At 40.0% G+C, this 12,849-nt stretch overlaps 1 protein-coding gene across 1 annotated transcript in view; it reads right to left on the bottom strand.

The window, feature by feature from the left end:
* Window positions 1-743: 743 nt before the first annotated feature.
* RIOK2 (RIO kinase 2) overlaps window positions 744-12,849 on the bottom strand; it is a 64,074-nt gene continuing 51,968 nt past the window's right edge. Inside the window, exons 8-10 of the mRNA XM_033963915.1 lie at window positions 11,940-12,464; window positions 8,812-8,905; window positions 744-973 (exon numbers count right to left, since the gene is read on the bottom strand). Of these exons, the coding sequence (XP_033819806.1) occupies window positions 812-973; window positions 8,812-8,905; window positions 11,940-12,464 (781 nt within the window). The 3' untranslated portion in view covers window positions 744-811. The remainder of the gene's footprint in view (window positions 974-8,811; window positions 8,906-11,939; window positions 12,465-12,849) is intronic.

Raw genomic sequence — 12,849 nt, 5'->3', positions numbered from 1 at the left:
AAGGCCGACTACAGCATGTGATTAAAGATGATGTGGGATGAGAGTATTGGGTGTTAATACTCACCATGATTTTCACATGCCTTAAATTGTATTAGACAAATTCTCGCATGCAGATATCGCACATACATAAATTATGTCTTTAGATACCATATACAAAAATAGATTCTGGGTTTATCATCATCAGAAGAGATTGCCAGTGAAGTAAAGATTCTGCACATTTGAGCTAAGCATAGAGAATTTCAGTAGATCTACAGTAGATCTATTCAGAATCTTTTTGTAAACCTATTAGATTATAAAAAAACAAACCCTTTTTAACTGTTATTTTTGAAAAGCTGTACAAAGAGCAGTTGAGAAAAATAAAGAGTATTTACTATGAATATTGTGTTGCAATTTTTCTGTGATTATTTCAGCTGATAAATTTTGAAATGTTAGAAAACTTAAAAAAAAAAAGAAAATAATTTGCTGTCATGACTAATGCTGACATAAAGGTGAGGGGGAAATCTTGTGCTTATCTTAGCTAATTTTCTGATTTTTGTCACTTGTGCTGCCATAATGACTTTCCCGTTGCAAATGCACCGACGCCCATTCAATTTGTATGGCTTCGGTGCATTTGCCGTGGGAGAATTGATACTGTGACTTTGAAAAAAAGGGACCCTAAATTTAGTTTTCTTCTACTGTATTTAAAAGACAAACCATCCTCAGAAAATACAAGGGGGAAAAAAAAACATAAAATTGCAGCTATGTAACCAATTTTGTTAAAATTTATTGCATCGGAAAAATAGATGTACAAATAAATTTACAATTTTACTAACTAGCCCCAGAAGCTAGCAGCATCCAAACTCCATTTAATATTGTGCATATGATCACGATGCTGTTTGGTATACACATTTGCTTCTCCTTTCTGCAAACGTCTTCTGAGAGCAGATTTTTGTTGTTTAGTCAGTTGACGTTTAACTTTCTGTTTCACAAGTTCCTGAAGAAAGAAAAGCAACTAGTAAGATGAGCATTACAAGTAGCACGCAAAAAGAACAGAACACTTGTATACTAAAAACTCATCTAGATCTTCAAAATGTCTTTTGTTGCTAAGGTACAAAATTAAAGAAGAAAATTAGCTTGAAAATGGTGCTATTTCTTAAAGATTTGTTTAGATTTTGTTTGTTGTAATTAATTTTGTTGGAATCTGAAATTTGGCTGAGATTCTCTTTCATGAGTAAGGTACTAGGCACCATTGTCATCAGGGGAGAGAGGTAGGAAGGACACCAGTGGCAGCCATTGGGATTTAAGGTCTATGATTACAGGGTTCCAGGAGCAGCCTGGTGTAGTCTCTGGACTAGTTGCAATGGGAGGTGGTGAGTGGAAAAAAAAAATCAAATAGGTAAATAATCCTCAGGCAGCTGCAAATGATGACTCATGATTCCAATCCAGCTGGAAATACAAAGTAGTAAGAGGAACATGCCAAGTCAAAAAACAAAGTTGCCTAGAAATCAAAAATTTGAGGTACACTGTAGTCAAATTATCTGAAAGCACCCCAATAAACTAATTTAGCTAATGAGCACTGATAAAATGTTTAACATGATGACCCAAATTTCTAGCCGCAGTTTATATTTGTGGGTGGGTGGGGTAATATTCAAACATATGGTTTATATTCAAACATACGAGGGCCATTCAAAAAGTATCAGACCTTAAGTTTTCTTGCGTAAACAAATAAAGCTAGGGAGGCATGGTTTGGTGAAAGTATGTAGGCGACTCTAAAGCACATGCTTGAATTTTTTTCTCGCCTACAGAAGCTGTCAGTCACCAGCGATGAATGGGGAAGTGTAAGTGAGCGCCATTGGATTTTCGTTTTTCACAAAATGACAGAAAAAGTTGAACAATGCTGCTGAATTAAATTTTGTGTAAAGCTTGGTGATTCCCAAGTGGAAACAATCCGTAAGACTCAACAGGCCTTTGGAGACAAAGCAATGGGCACTGCACAGATAAAGGAGTGATACAACCACTTCAGAGATGGCCACACATCAGTGGAGAGTGAAGCATGTTCTGGTAGGCCTTCAACATCCAGAAATGCGATCGTCATTGACCAAGTGAGGACCCCTAGTGATGCAGAATCGTCGAATCATGATCAGAGAACTTGCAGACGAAGCGAGCATCAGCGTTGAATCCATTCATTCCATTTTGACTGAAGATTTGAGCTTCAGGAGAATTTCAGCGAAGTTCATGCCAAAGCTGCTAACGATTGAGCAGAAGCAACTCCATTTGGAGATCATACAGGACATGCTGGAGACTGTGAACAGTGATCCCAACTTTCTTAGCACAGTGATCACTGGCGATGAGTCCTGGTTTATGGGTACGACCCAGAAACCAAGTTGATGTCATCATAATGGAAGCATTCAACATCCCCGAGGCCAAAAAATGCAAGGCAGGTCCACAGCAATGTCAGTCATACTGACCATCTTCTTTGACTCCAGTGGTGTGGTTCATCATGAGTACGCACCACACGGCACAATCATCACCAAGGGATACTACCAAGAGGTTCTGTGTCGCCTTCGTAATGCTGTGAGACGCAAACAGCTGTACCTGTGGGCAGTGGGCAATTGGCAGCTTCATCCCGATAACACACCTGCCCAGTCTTCATATTTGATACAGAATTTCCTAGCCAAACACAACACACCTGTGATTCCTCAGGGTTCCTACTCTCCTGACATGGCTCCATAGGACTCTGGCTTTTCTCCAAGCTGAAAATGCCCCTGAAAGGGACCAGATTTCAGTCAAGAGAAGACATCAGGCAGAATGTAACGGACCAGTTGCGAACAATTTTAAAAGAGGCATTCCAGTGCTGCTTCCAACAGTGGCAGAACCGTTGTAAGAAGTGTGTGGCAGCCCAAGCGGACTACTTTGAAGGAGATTAGTACAGTATAAGATTATTGTATCTTAATGAGTATTTTTTATGAATAAAAGTCTGATACTTTTTGAACGGCCCTTATATAGTTACTTCTTTATGCAAAGGATGGTGGATATGTGCAATGGCCTCCCAACTGAGACAATGACTAACTGAATACAAGAATGCATGGACAAGTATATAGGATCTCTAAGGGATAGCAAACGGTATGGACAAGTAGACTTGATGGGTGATATTGTCTTCTCTGCCATCATTTTCTATATTTAAGGTGCTTATTTTTCTTCATAGAACACCAAAACAAGTAGTCTAGAATGCAAGTACATTAAGGTATGATCACCTACACTAACTTTAAAGCTGGTGTAAATGCTCACAACTACATTTTAGCGAGTACATGCAATACATAATAACAGAAAAAAAGAAAACCAAAAACTTGCCTTGAGAACCAACAAAGCAAACAGATTGTAGTCAAATTATCTGTAAAGCACCCGAATGTTTTCTAGGCAACTTTGTTTTTTGACTTGGCATGTTCCTCTTACTTTTTGTATTTCCAGCTGGATTGGAATCATGAGTCATTTGCAGCTGCCTGAGGATTATTTACCTATTTGATTTTTTTCTACTCACCTCCTCCCATTGCAACTAGTCCAGTCATTGCAGCGATAGACCTCAGACAGAGATTGTACCAGGCTGCTCCTGGAACCCTGTAATCATAGACCTTAAATCCCAATGACTACCACTGGTGTCCTTCCTCCCTCTCTCCCCTTGCCTCTTTGTGTGCAAGTCCAACCAAACACGCTACATTTATTAGTCCATAAAACAGTCCAACAAAGAGAAGTACACTCTTGTGTTATGGTCCCGAAACCACATCTCTCTAAAATAAGCAGCTTGATGTATTTTGTGTAAGTTGTACAATTTTTGTCAGTTGTGATTTCAGTTATTAAATTACTTAAACGGACAAAACACTTTTCTCCAAGCATAACATTTACAAGTATAGTTAAACCTTGGTTTATGAGCATAATTTGTTCCAAAACACTCATATCAAAGCAAATTTCCCTATAAGAAATAATGGAAATTCGATGATTCGTTCCACAGCCCCAAAACTTTAATACAAACTACTATACACTTTCCCCTCCTTATTCGCGGTTTCGACATTTGCGGTTTTGATTATTTGCAATTTTTTTCCCCAGGCCCCCTCCCCCACCCCGAGAATTGTTCGTTGGCAGCCCGCATTGAAAAAAAACAAACAAAAAAAACCCAGCACTGGGATTTGGATCAGGATGAGAAGGGAGGCAATTAGCTGCCTCAGGAGCACGGACCTTACCTGGTGGTTTAGCGGTGATGTGGGACAGAAGCGATCTTCCTACACTCCTAGAGCCGTGCTGTGAGTTCCCTAACCCCCGCGAATAGGGAGGGAGAAACGTACGTACTTGTATTGTAAGACCTTGCGCGTTTAGAACAGTCACTACACTCCAGTAGCATCAGAGAGAGAAGAACTATCGGCTCAGTTGTGATGTGAAGCATGTATATTGTATGTACTCGTATTGCAAGACTCTGCTCATTTAGAATAGTCACTACACTCTTGCAGTGTCAGAGAGAGAATAACCATCGGCTCAGTTGTGATGTGTGTATGCTGTATGTACTTGTATTGCAAGACATTGCTTGTATATCAAGTTAAAATTTAATAAAATGTTTTGCTTATCTTGCAAAACACTTGCAAACCAAGTTACTTGCAATCCAAGGTTTTACTGTACAGTACTTCTATAAGATGGCTGGAAGCAAAATGCTTCCATCTTGTGGTAGAATGGAGTATATACTCCACTCCTAGTTAAGTTGCATTTAGATAAAAAGAGCAGAAAGGTTTGCAACTGAATGAGACAAATATCAAAGTTGTGTGTTCTTCTATTTGCAACTGATAATGTAAGCTTTACATCCATGCAGGAGGTCCTAAACAGCAATAGATATTGTTCCTTAAATTTTGGCTTATTGAAAATAAATAAACTTGTTAAATTTTGAAAACAAGCAATAAATAATTCTCCAAATTGCTAATAATACAGACATGTTTTCAACAGAAATATCCTTCACCATCACTTTAGAAGAGAGCTTAGTTACATCAAGGATTCTGATAAATTCATTTCCATCAAGCCCAGTATCCTGTTTCCAACAGTAAGCAATATGGGTCATTTGGGAAGGTACCAAAAAGTAAGAGATTTTATGCTGCTTATCCTACGAATAAGCAGTGGATTTTTTTTTAAATCGTTTAAGATTTTATTAATTCCCGGAAGTATCCCAGTTCTTGATTTAACGTTAAGCCACCTGAACTGTAGGGCATGGGGCGGATTATAAACACAGCTATTATTAAGTCCATCTTAAAAGATCCGCCCAAAGCCGTAAACAATAATAGATGTAAAATGGAGTACAACCAAAATAGAAATAAAATCAATATATAAAACATCTTAGCACACATACTTTAAATGTGTTAGTCTGGAACAGTTTAAAAAAAAAAAAAAGAGGTCTATAAAAAGGTGCCACTAGGTGAAGGTTAAACAACCCTCATTGCATACTGAAAGTGAGAGGCAGGAGCTGAAAGATCAAAAAATAAAATCATGTGCAAGGCCTCTGAATCCTGCCCTCAAATTGGAAATGCATGTCAGAGGGTGGGATGCAGCAAACCAAGTGCATGCATGGGTTCACAGGCCCTGCATTTGCTTTCGTTCTCAGTGTTTGGGCTGCAGTTCTGAGGCTGGGCTCAGAAAGGAGAACATTAGTGATACTGGATGCACAGTCAGAAGGAAGTGCAACCAGAGACTAATTAAATCAGCAGACAATAAAGGCAGGAAAAATGATTTTATTTTCAATTTAGTGATCAAAGTGTGTCAGTTTTGAGAATTTATATCTACTGTCTATATTTGTCTATTTTTCTTTAGTTGTTACTGAGATGACATTGAATGTTTTAAAGTCATTTGCCTTGACCTCTTCTAAAAAACCCAAATATAAATGATAATTAATATTTTCTCTGCGCATGTGTTTAATTTTGTGATTACCATTAGGTATTGCTAATAAGATTATATTGTGTGTATATGAAAAATGAATGGAAGAAATTGCATTACAATTAGTACGATTATTATGTGGGTGGGATCCGGGGTGGAACTTGGGTGGGGGTACTCGGTTGATATTTGTTAGATTTAGGGGGTACTTGGCTTGAATAAGTTGAGAAACTCTGCCCTAGAGGAAAGGGAAGATATGTATGATTCAGACATTCAAATACTTGAAAGGTTAAAAATATACAGTAGAAGAAAATTTTTTTCCAGAGAAAGGAAAATGGTAAAACCAGAGGGCAAAATTTGAGGTTGAGGGGTGGAAAACTCAAGAGTAACGTTAGGAAATTCTTCTTTACAGAGGGAGTGGTTGATGCACAGAATACGCTCCTGAGGGAGGTGGTGGAGAGGAAAAATGGTGACAGAGTTCAAACAAGCATGGGATGAACATAGAGGATCTCTAATCAGAAAATAATGGTATATATTGAAGAACTAAGGCTAGTAGTACTGGGCAGACTTGCACAATCTGTGTCCTGTATAAGGCCATTCAATTGAGAATGGACTGGGGAGGGCTTCGATGGCTGGGATTGTTTAGATGGGTTAGTGTAAGCTTTGATGGAGACTCCAGTAGACAGAACCTAAGCACACTACCGGGCACAACTCTGGGTTTCTGGCCCAAAAATATCTAAGAAAAAGGACCATTTAAATTAAATTATTAATTTATAGAACATGTACGGTTGGGCAGACTGGATGGACCATTCAGGTCTTTATCTGCTGTCATGCTACTATGATCCATAACATCCGATGCGCAGATATAGAGTAGCCGACAGCTTGCTCACCACTCTGAATAGGTCATAAGGGCATCATCCACATAATCCACTTCAGAAACCAGAAAGGGAAGATCTTGAAGCACTATAGTGTCAGGATCATGACACAGCTTGGAGTGACAGGCTCTAGCCACAAAAGATGCCACTGTGGCTGCTTTCAAACCTTAGGCCACTGAATCAAAAGAACTTCTCAGCATAAAATCAAATCGTGTGGTCCTGGGTGTCCTTCAACAACACACAGCCCTCACTAGGGAGAGAAGTACACACCACTAAGGAATCCACCTCCAGAGAAATAAAATGATGATTAAAGGCTCCCGCCATCGGATAAAGCATCTCCCAGTGATCCGTAAGCATCTTTGCAAAGTCCAGATGGTCAGGAAAGGAGGCAAACTGCGGCTTAGTGTTACTCATTAGAGAGAACTGTGCCGATAAGGGCTGGTAGCCTTCGATTTTAACTCCCGAAGGGAATCTAAAGTTAAACCTTGTGCTTTGGTGGGGATTAATAGTGGGGTCCTTCCCAATATCCAGAGCATCTCCCAGATACGGATCCTGAACAGCCATAACTGCAGCAAATCTCCCACTATGGAAGTTCTAACCTGAGTAATCAAACCTAGAAACATGACGGCAGATAAGGGCCAAACGGCCCATCTAGTCTGCCCATCTGCAGTAACCAGATCCAGCAGTGATGCCATTTGAGGTGGATATGCAGATTTTTTTTTTTTTTATTGCTAAGTAAGCTTGAAATGAGCATATTAATAAATTCCGAAGGAAAACACGGATCCTGAGGAACGACCACCTGTCTTTCGAGGATTTGTAGGCTTTAGGCACAGAATCGTGGCTATGTTTCACCGGCCCATTTTTGTCTTTTTGGACTGCTCACAGATGGCCTGATAAAACCCCCCTAAAGGGGCATGGTGGGGCTAAAGCTGATGTCACCTTCCCTCCTCATGTGCTGCTTGGCACGTGGAACATGGATCCCTGCCTGTCAGCCATCCTCCACAAATGGGGCATGAATCCAAAGTATCCTGCCCTGAGGAGTTCATCTGATGTGTTTCCTTGCAAAAACAAAGCTTGTAGAGGCAAAAAATATATCTTTAAAATCAAACCTGGAAATTCAAAATGGCTACCGTAGGAGCTATTTTGCTAATAAAACAGCCCGGGAAAATCAAAACACCCAAAATGCAGCAATTTTAGGATTTTTGGGGTGGGGGGACCTGGGGCTTACTCCCCAAACCCTTAAAACTTATAAGCAGAGACCCCCTCCAAATTGATCTAACAGGCTGTCAGCCTGAAACTCACTGTGCTATGCTATGTGCAGGGAGCTGCAAGATGGAAGATGAAACAGTTTACAGAGAGATCCTCTGCCTCAACAAGCCTTGGAGCCTGGACTGCTGGGCTTCTAACTTGCCTCTCGGGCCCAATGCCTCAGATGGAGACCTCCACCATACCCGGAAAAACCACACATGCATATGGGTAGAAGAACACAGTTGACCCCGATCCCGGATACACCTCCATGAGGCTACTCAGCCTGCGCTCAAACCCACTAGCAGACAAACCTGGGGTGAGCAACGCTCCCTAGGGAATGGTCCCCGAGCCCCAATCTGTGAATGCAGGCTGTCGAGGTGGGTGCACTGCAAAGCAGCCAACCCTCTGGAAACAGTCTTTTCTAGTAAAGTCTGCATTTCCCGCAGCCAGAGCTGTCCCTGCAGGGGAACCTCTGCAGCACGAGAACATGAAGCTGCAAAAAATACTGAAGTTATGGAAAAAAATAAACACAAGCAGAAAAGACTGGCTCCTACTGTCTCGCTTGTAGGAAGACAACTGGAAGTCAGAGGGTAGTCCTGAGGGAAGAGGTGAGATTCAGAAATATGTAAATGGAGCTTTCTAGAAAAGATCTCATGAGATGGGATACATAACCCACTTGTCCAGGAATAGAGTGGGATTGTAGAAGAAGATATGATTACATCCAATAGTTTCAGATTACTATTAATGTGTTATCTAAAGCAGCTTTTGCCCCAAACATGGAAATGGGCAGAAAATATCAGTTTGTACTTACTGGTGGAATAGTTGAACAGGTCCCAACACTGTCAACAGAGGTGAGACTTGTAGTTCTTGTTCTGTGTTCATTGATGTGTGTACTATCTTCATCTCTAAAATATGTTATATAGAAAATGCATCAGAAAGATTTTAGTTAATTGAGTGACAGATACAAAGTTACCCACTGCATCCTAATATCTTGCTTCAAGGATAAGATTTGAAAACTTCTAACTCAGTACAGTCAGGGATATGCAAGAGAAGAAAACACAAGATCACCAAAAGAAATATTCAAAAATATGTTCATTTATAAATTAAAGGAAATTCATAAGGGTATTGGCTGAAGGTAAATCGATGAAATGGCTGGCTGAACTAAACTAGCCCCCAACACCCACCATTCAAAAAATAGTTCATATTCAAGTCCCCTCAAAGAAATTCCCTCCATTGCTGAGCAATTTGTGAATCAACATAAAAACCCTTAAAAAAAAGGAGGCTCAAAAGCTAACTAGCAAATCTGTCATTTAAGATAACACAAACAGCCAGAACTCACAGAGCAACAATCTTATATATGAAATAGCAGTTTTACAAATATTACACCACGCCCTAGAACACCAATAGTACTGTTGCTACTCTTAAATTCTATCTACAGTATATTTAGATCAGAGAAATAAGCATTTGGGTGAGTGAGGGAAAAAATGTAGGTTAATAACTGTTGTTTACCTGAAGAATCATTTAACTTTAGTATAAAGGTAATTTATAAAGTAACAAAATTGTGCAATTCACCCCCTACCCCCCATATTTTTCCCATTAGGGAGTGCCTTACAAGTTAGATTGCAGCAGATTTCTACACAAAATTTATACAGGAGCAGAAAATGGCCACCAACTTGACATAGCAGCCTTCATGTCAACAACAACCCACCACAACAGAAATTCACACCACAAATGGAACATGGCCATGCACCCTCTGGTCAGATCACTACATATACACCTTCAAAATCAACTGGACGCAGGGCAAAACTGAACAAAATAACCAAAGCTTAACATACGAAGCACACAAAAAGATTGATCCACCTAAATTCTGGAACAAAGTAGACACCATGATACAAGATGGAAACCCCAAGGACTTCATTAATCACTGGTGCACATCCATCCTCAAAGACATGACACAACTGCAGAAAAAGACCAAAATTTGTAGACGCTCAGATAAATGATTTGACAATGAACTACTGCAACTCAAATGACATTGCAGACGTCTTGAAAGAGAAAGAAAAAACAACCAAGAACACAATAAAACAACCTGGAGAACACTAAACAAACAATACAAACAAAAGCTAAAAGAAAAAAGAAAGGCAAACTATACCAATCAGATAGGTATAGAAATCCAAGATACCAAAAAACTTTTCAAACTACTAAAGGAACTCACAGACACCAAACCCTACCTGGCCACCAAAACCGCCCCGCCCCCCACAGCCAATCAATTGGCTGAATTCTTCAGAAACAAAATATCAACAGTCAGAAACACCTTCACAGGAACCCCAAACCACCTCAACAAAATCTCGATACCACCTAAAGAAAACGAGGCCTACGCAGCAGACAGAAACTGGTCAGATTTCCCAGACACACAATGGTACGACCTAGACAAACTCTACAAAAAATACAGTCATGCAGCCTGTGATCTCAATCACTGTCCCCCATACCTGTTAAAAGCCGCCAGCACTAGCCACACCCACCTCGTGGATTAGTTACATGCTCACAGAAGGTCAATTTCCACAAGAAGTTGCCAAAATCCCCTATTCTGAAAGACCCAACAGATCAGCCATCCAATTACAGACCTATAGCTTCAATACCGCTATAAGTCAAACTAATGGCAGGCCTTGTAGCAAAACTTCTCACCAACTACTTAGAAACCCACAACATTCTTCACCCCTCACAATCAGGCTTCAGAGGCAACTACAGTACAGAAACACTACTAGTCTCTCTCCTAGACACAGCCAAACACCACCTAAGCAAAGACAAAAAAATGCTATTCATACAACTCGATCTCACAGCGGCATTCAACCTAGTAGATCACGACATCCTACTATAAACACTGGAGGCAATAGGAATCACAGGCAAAGTCTACAATCAGTCTGAAGGATTTCTCTGCTCAAGAAGATACAGAGTAAAAGCAAACAATGAACAATCAGAATCCTGGAACAACCCTTGCAGAGCCCCCCCAAGGCTCCCCGCTATCACCAACACTCTTCAACCTTTAAATAGCCACACTTGGCACATGCTTAGCCAAACAAGGTATAACGTCATACAGCTACACAGACGATATCACCATCCTCCTGCCTTTCGACCAAACCACCCCCAATACAACAAACAAACTACACATTGCACTAGAAACAGTGCCAAAATGGATGAGAGACCACAACTTAAAACTGAACCAACACAAAACCAAATTCTTACTTCTAGAAAGAAACAAAACCCCAACCATTAACAAACCTAGAAATAAACTCCCTTATATCCCTTACAACCCAACCTAAAACTGCTGGGAATAATGATAGACAAAGGCTGCACCATGCAACTTCAAATCAGCAAAACGGTTCAGAAGGCATTCACAACCATGCGCAACTTAAAACAAGTCCAAAAATACTTCAACAAACAATTCAAACTCATAGTATAAGCGCTAATCCTAGGACTTTACCTGTTATGCCCCACCAACATGCTAAAATAATTACAAACAGTCCAAAATACAGCCCTAAGACTAATATACTCGCTGAAAAAATACGACCACATTACCTCAGCTTTCCAAGACTCACACTGGCTCCCAGTACAAGCACGCATACAATCTTTTCTAGATTCTTTGTAAACTTCCAATTTCTTCTGTTCAAACCAAATCTCCGCAATTACCTTCCACAGATTCAAATACTTGAGAAATCAGGCTTGGGATTTAGAGCAAATTATTAATATAATGATAATCAATAATTGCTCAGTCAATGCAAAAGACAAGATGGCAAAACTCAGCCTTAAGATTAAGTGGATTAAATTTTCTCATTCAGGACAATGGGTCATAAGAAGTACAGTGTGTGTCAAATCACTTGATTAACGAAAATCTAACATTGAACCAAAAATTAACAAAAAAATAAAATCAATAAAGTTAGATACCTGAAAGGTCTGATGCCTTTGTTTACTGCCGACAAGTTATCCAGATCTGGAAATTCATCTTCATATTTCTCCTCTATATTGATGCAGGGTTGCCCTTGACTTGTCCAATCCTCATTCTTACTGGCATTTTTATCTCCAAGCGAATCAATAACAGAACTACCTTTGTTTTTCCCTGTGAAGGTATCACCTTCAAGTTCCTCTATAGCACTACAGAAGTCTTTCATATCTAAATTTTCCAGACCTCCTCCATTTTCAACATTCTTGGCTTCGTTGAAGTTCTGGCTGAAGTCTTTAGGGAACTTGGTATCCAAATAGCTTTTGGATTCATCTGTCAAATGTCTTCCATTTTGTTCTTTTACGATTCCTTCTGCTTTCCTTTCAACATCTTCTGGACACAGAGAAAGCTCGCCTTCAGCTTCTTCTTCTACATCGCTGGGGCCAGGAGGGTAAAGCAATTCATCATCTTCCTGCATTTCTTTAGTGTAGCCACTGGCAGCAATTTCTACATCCAAAGAACACTTTCGCCTGCAAGTAAACATAAAAAGTTTCAATCATAAATATGCAGTCCTCCATTTCCATATATACCATTAAATCATTTCATTAGCAAAAAGAAAAAAAAAAAAAAAGTTACATAATTTTGATATATTTAAGTTCAGTAAAATATTACTACTGAAATAAATTATGGGTTCATCTTCTATAATAAAACCCTAAGTGTGCATGTGCACTTAGGGTTTTGCGATTCCTGCAGCGTGCTGTGTCCTTCCCTGGCTGTATTCCATTTTGGAACACGGAGGCAGGGAACATGCAGGCGACTTCCCCCTCCCTCATCAACCGCTGCTGCCCTGATGCTTCTCTTCAAAGCAGCCTGCTGAGGTTTGCCGGCCAGCTGTAGCGAACTTCGCAGGCCGCT

This window comes from Geotrypetes seraphini, chromosome 1, assembly GCF_902459505.1.
Source record: "Geotrypetes seraphini chromosome 1, aGeoSer1.1, whole genome shotgun sequence".
Classification (NCBI taxonomy): domain Eukaryota; kingdom Metazoa; phylum Chordata; class Amphibia; order Gymnophiona; family Dermophiidae; genus Geotrypetes; species Geotrypetes seraphini.
The sequence above is the reverse complement of the archived record's forward strand: the minus strand, read 5'-3'. Positions and strand labels throughout refer to the sequence as shown.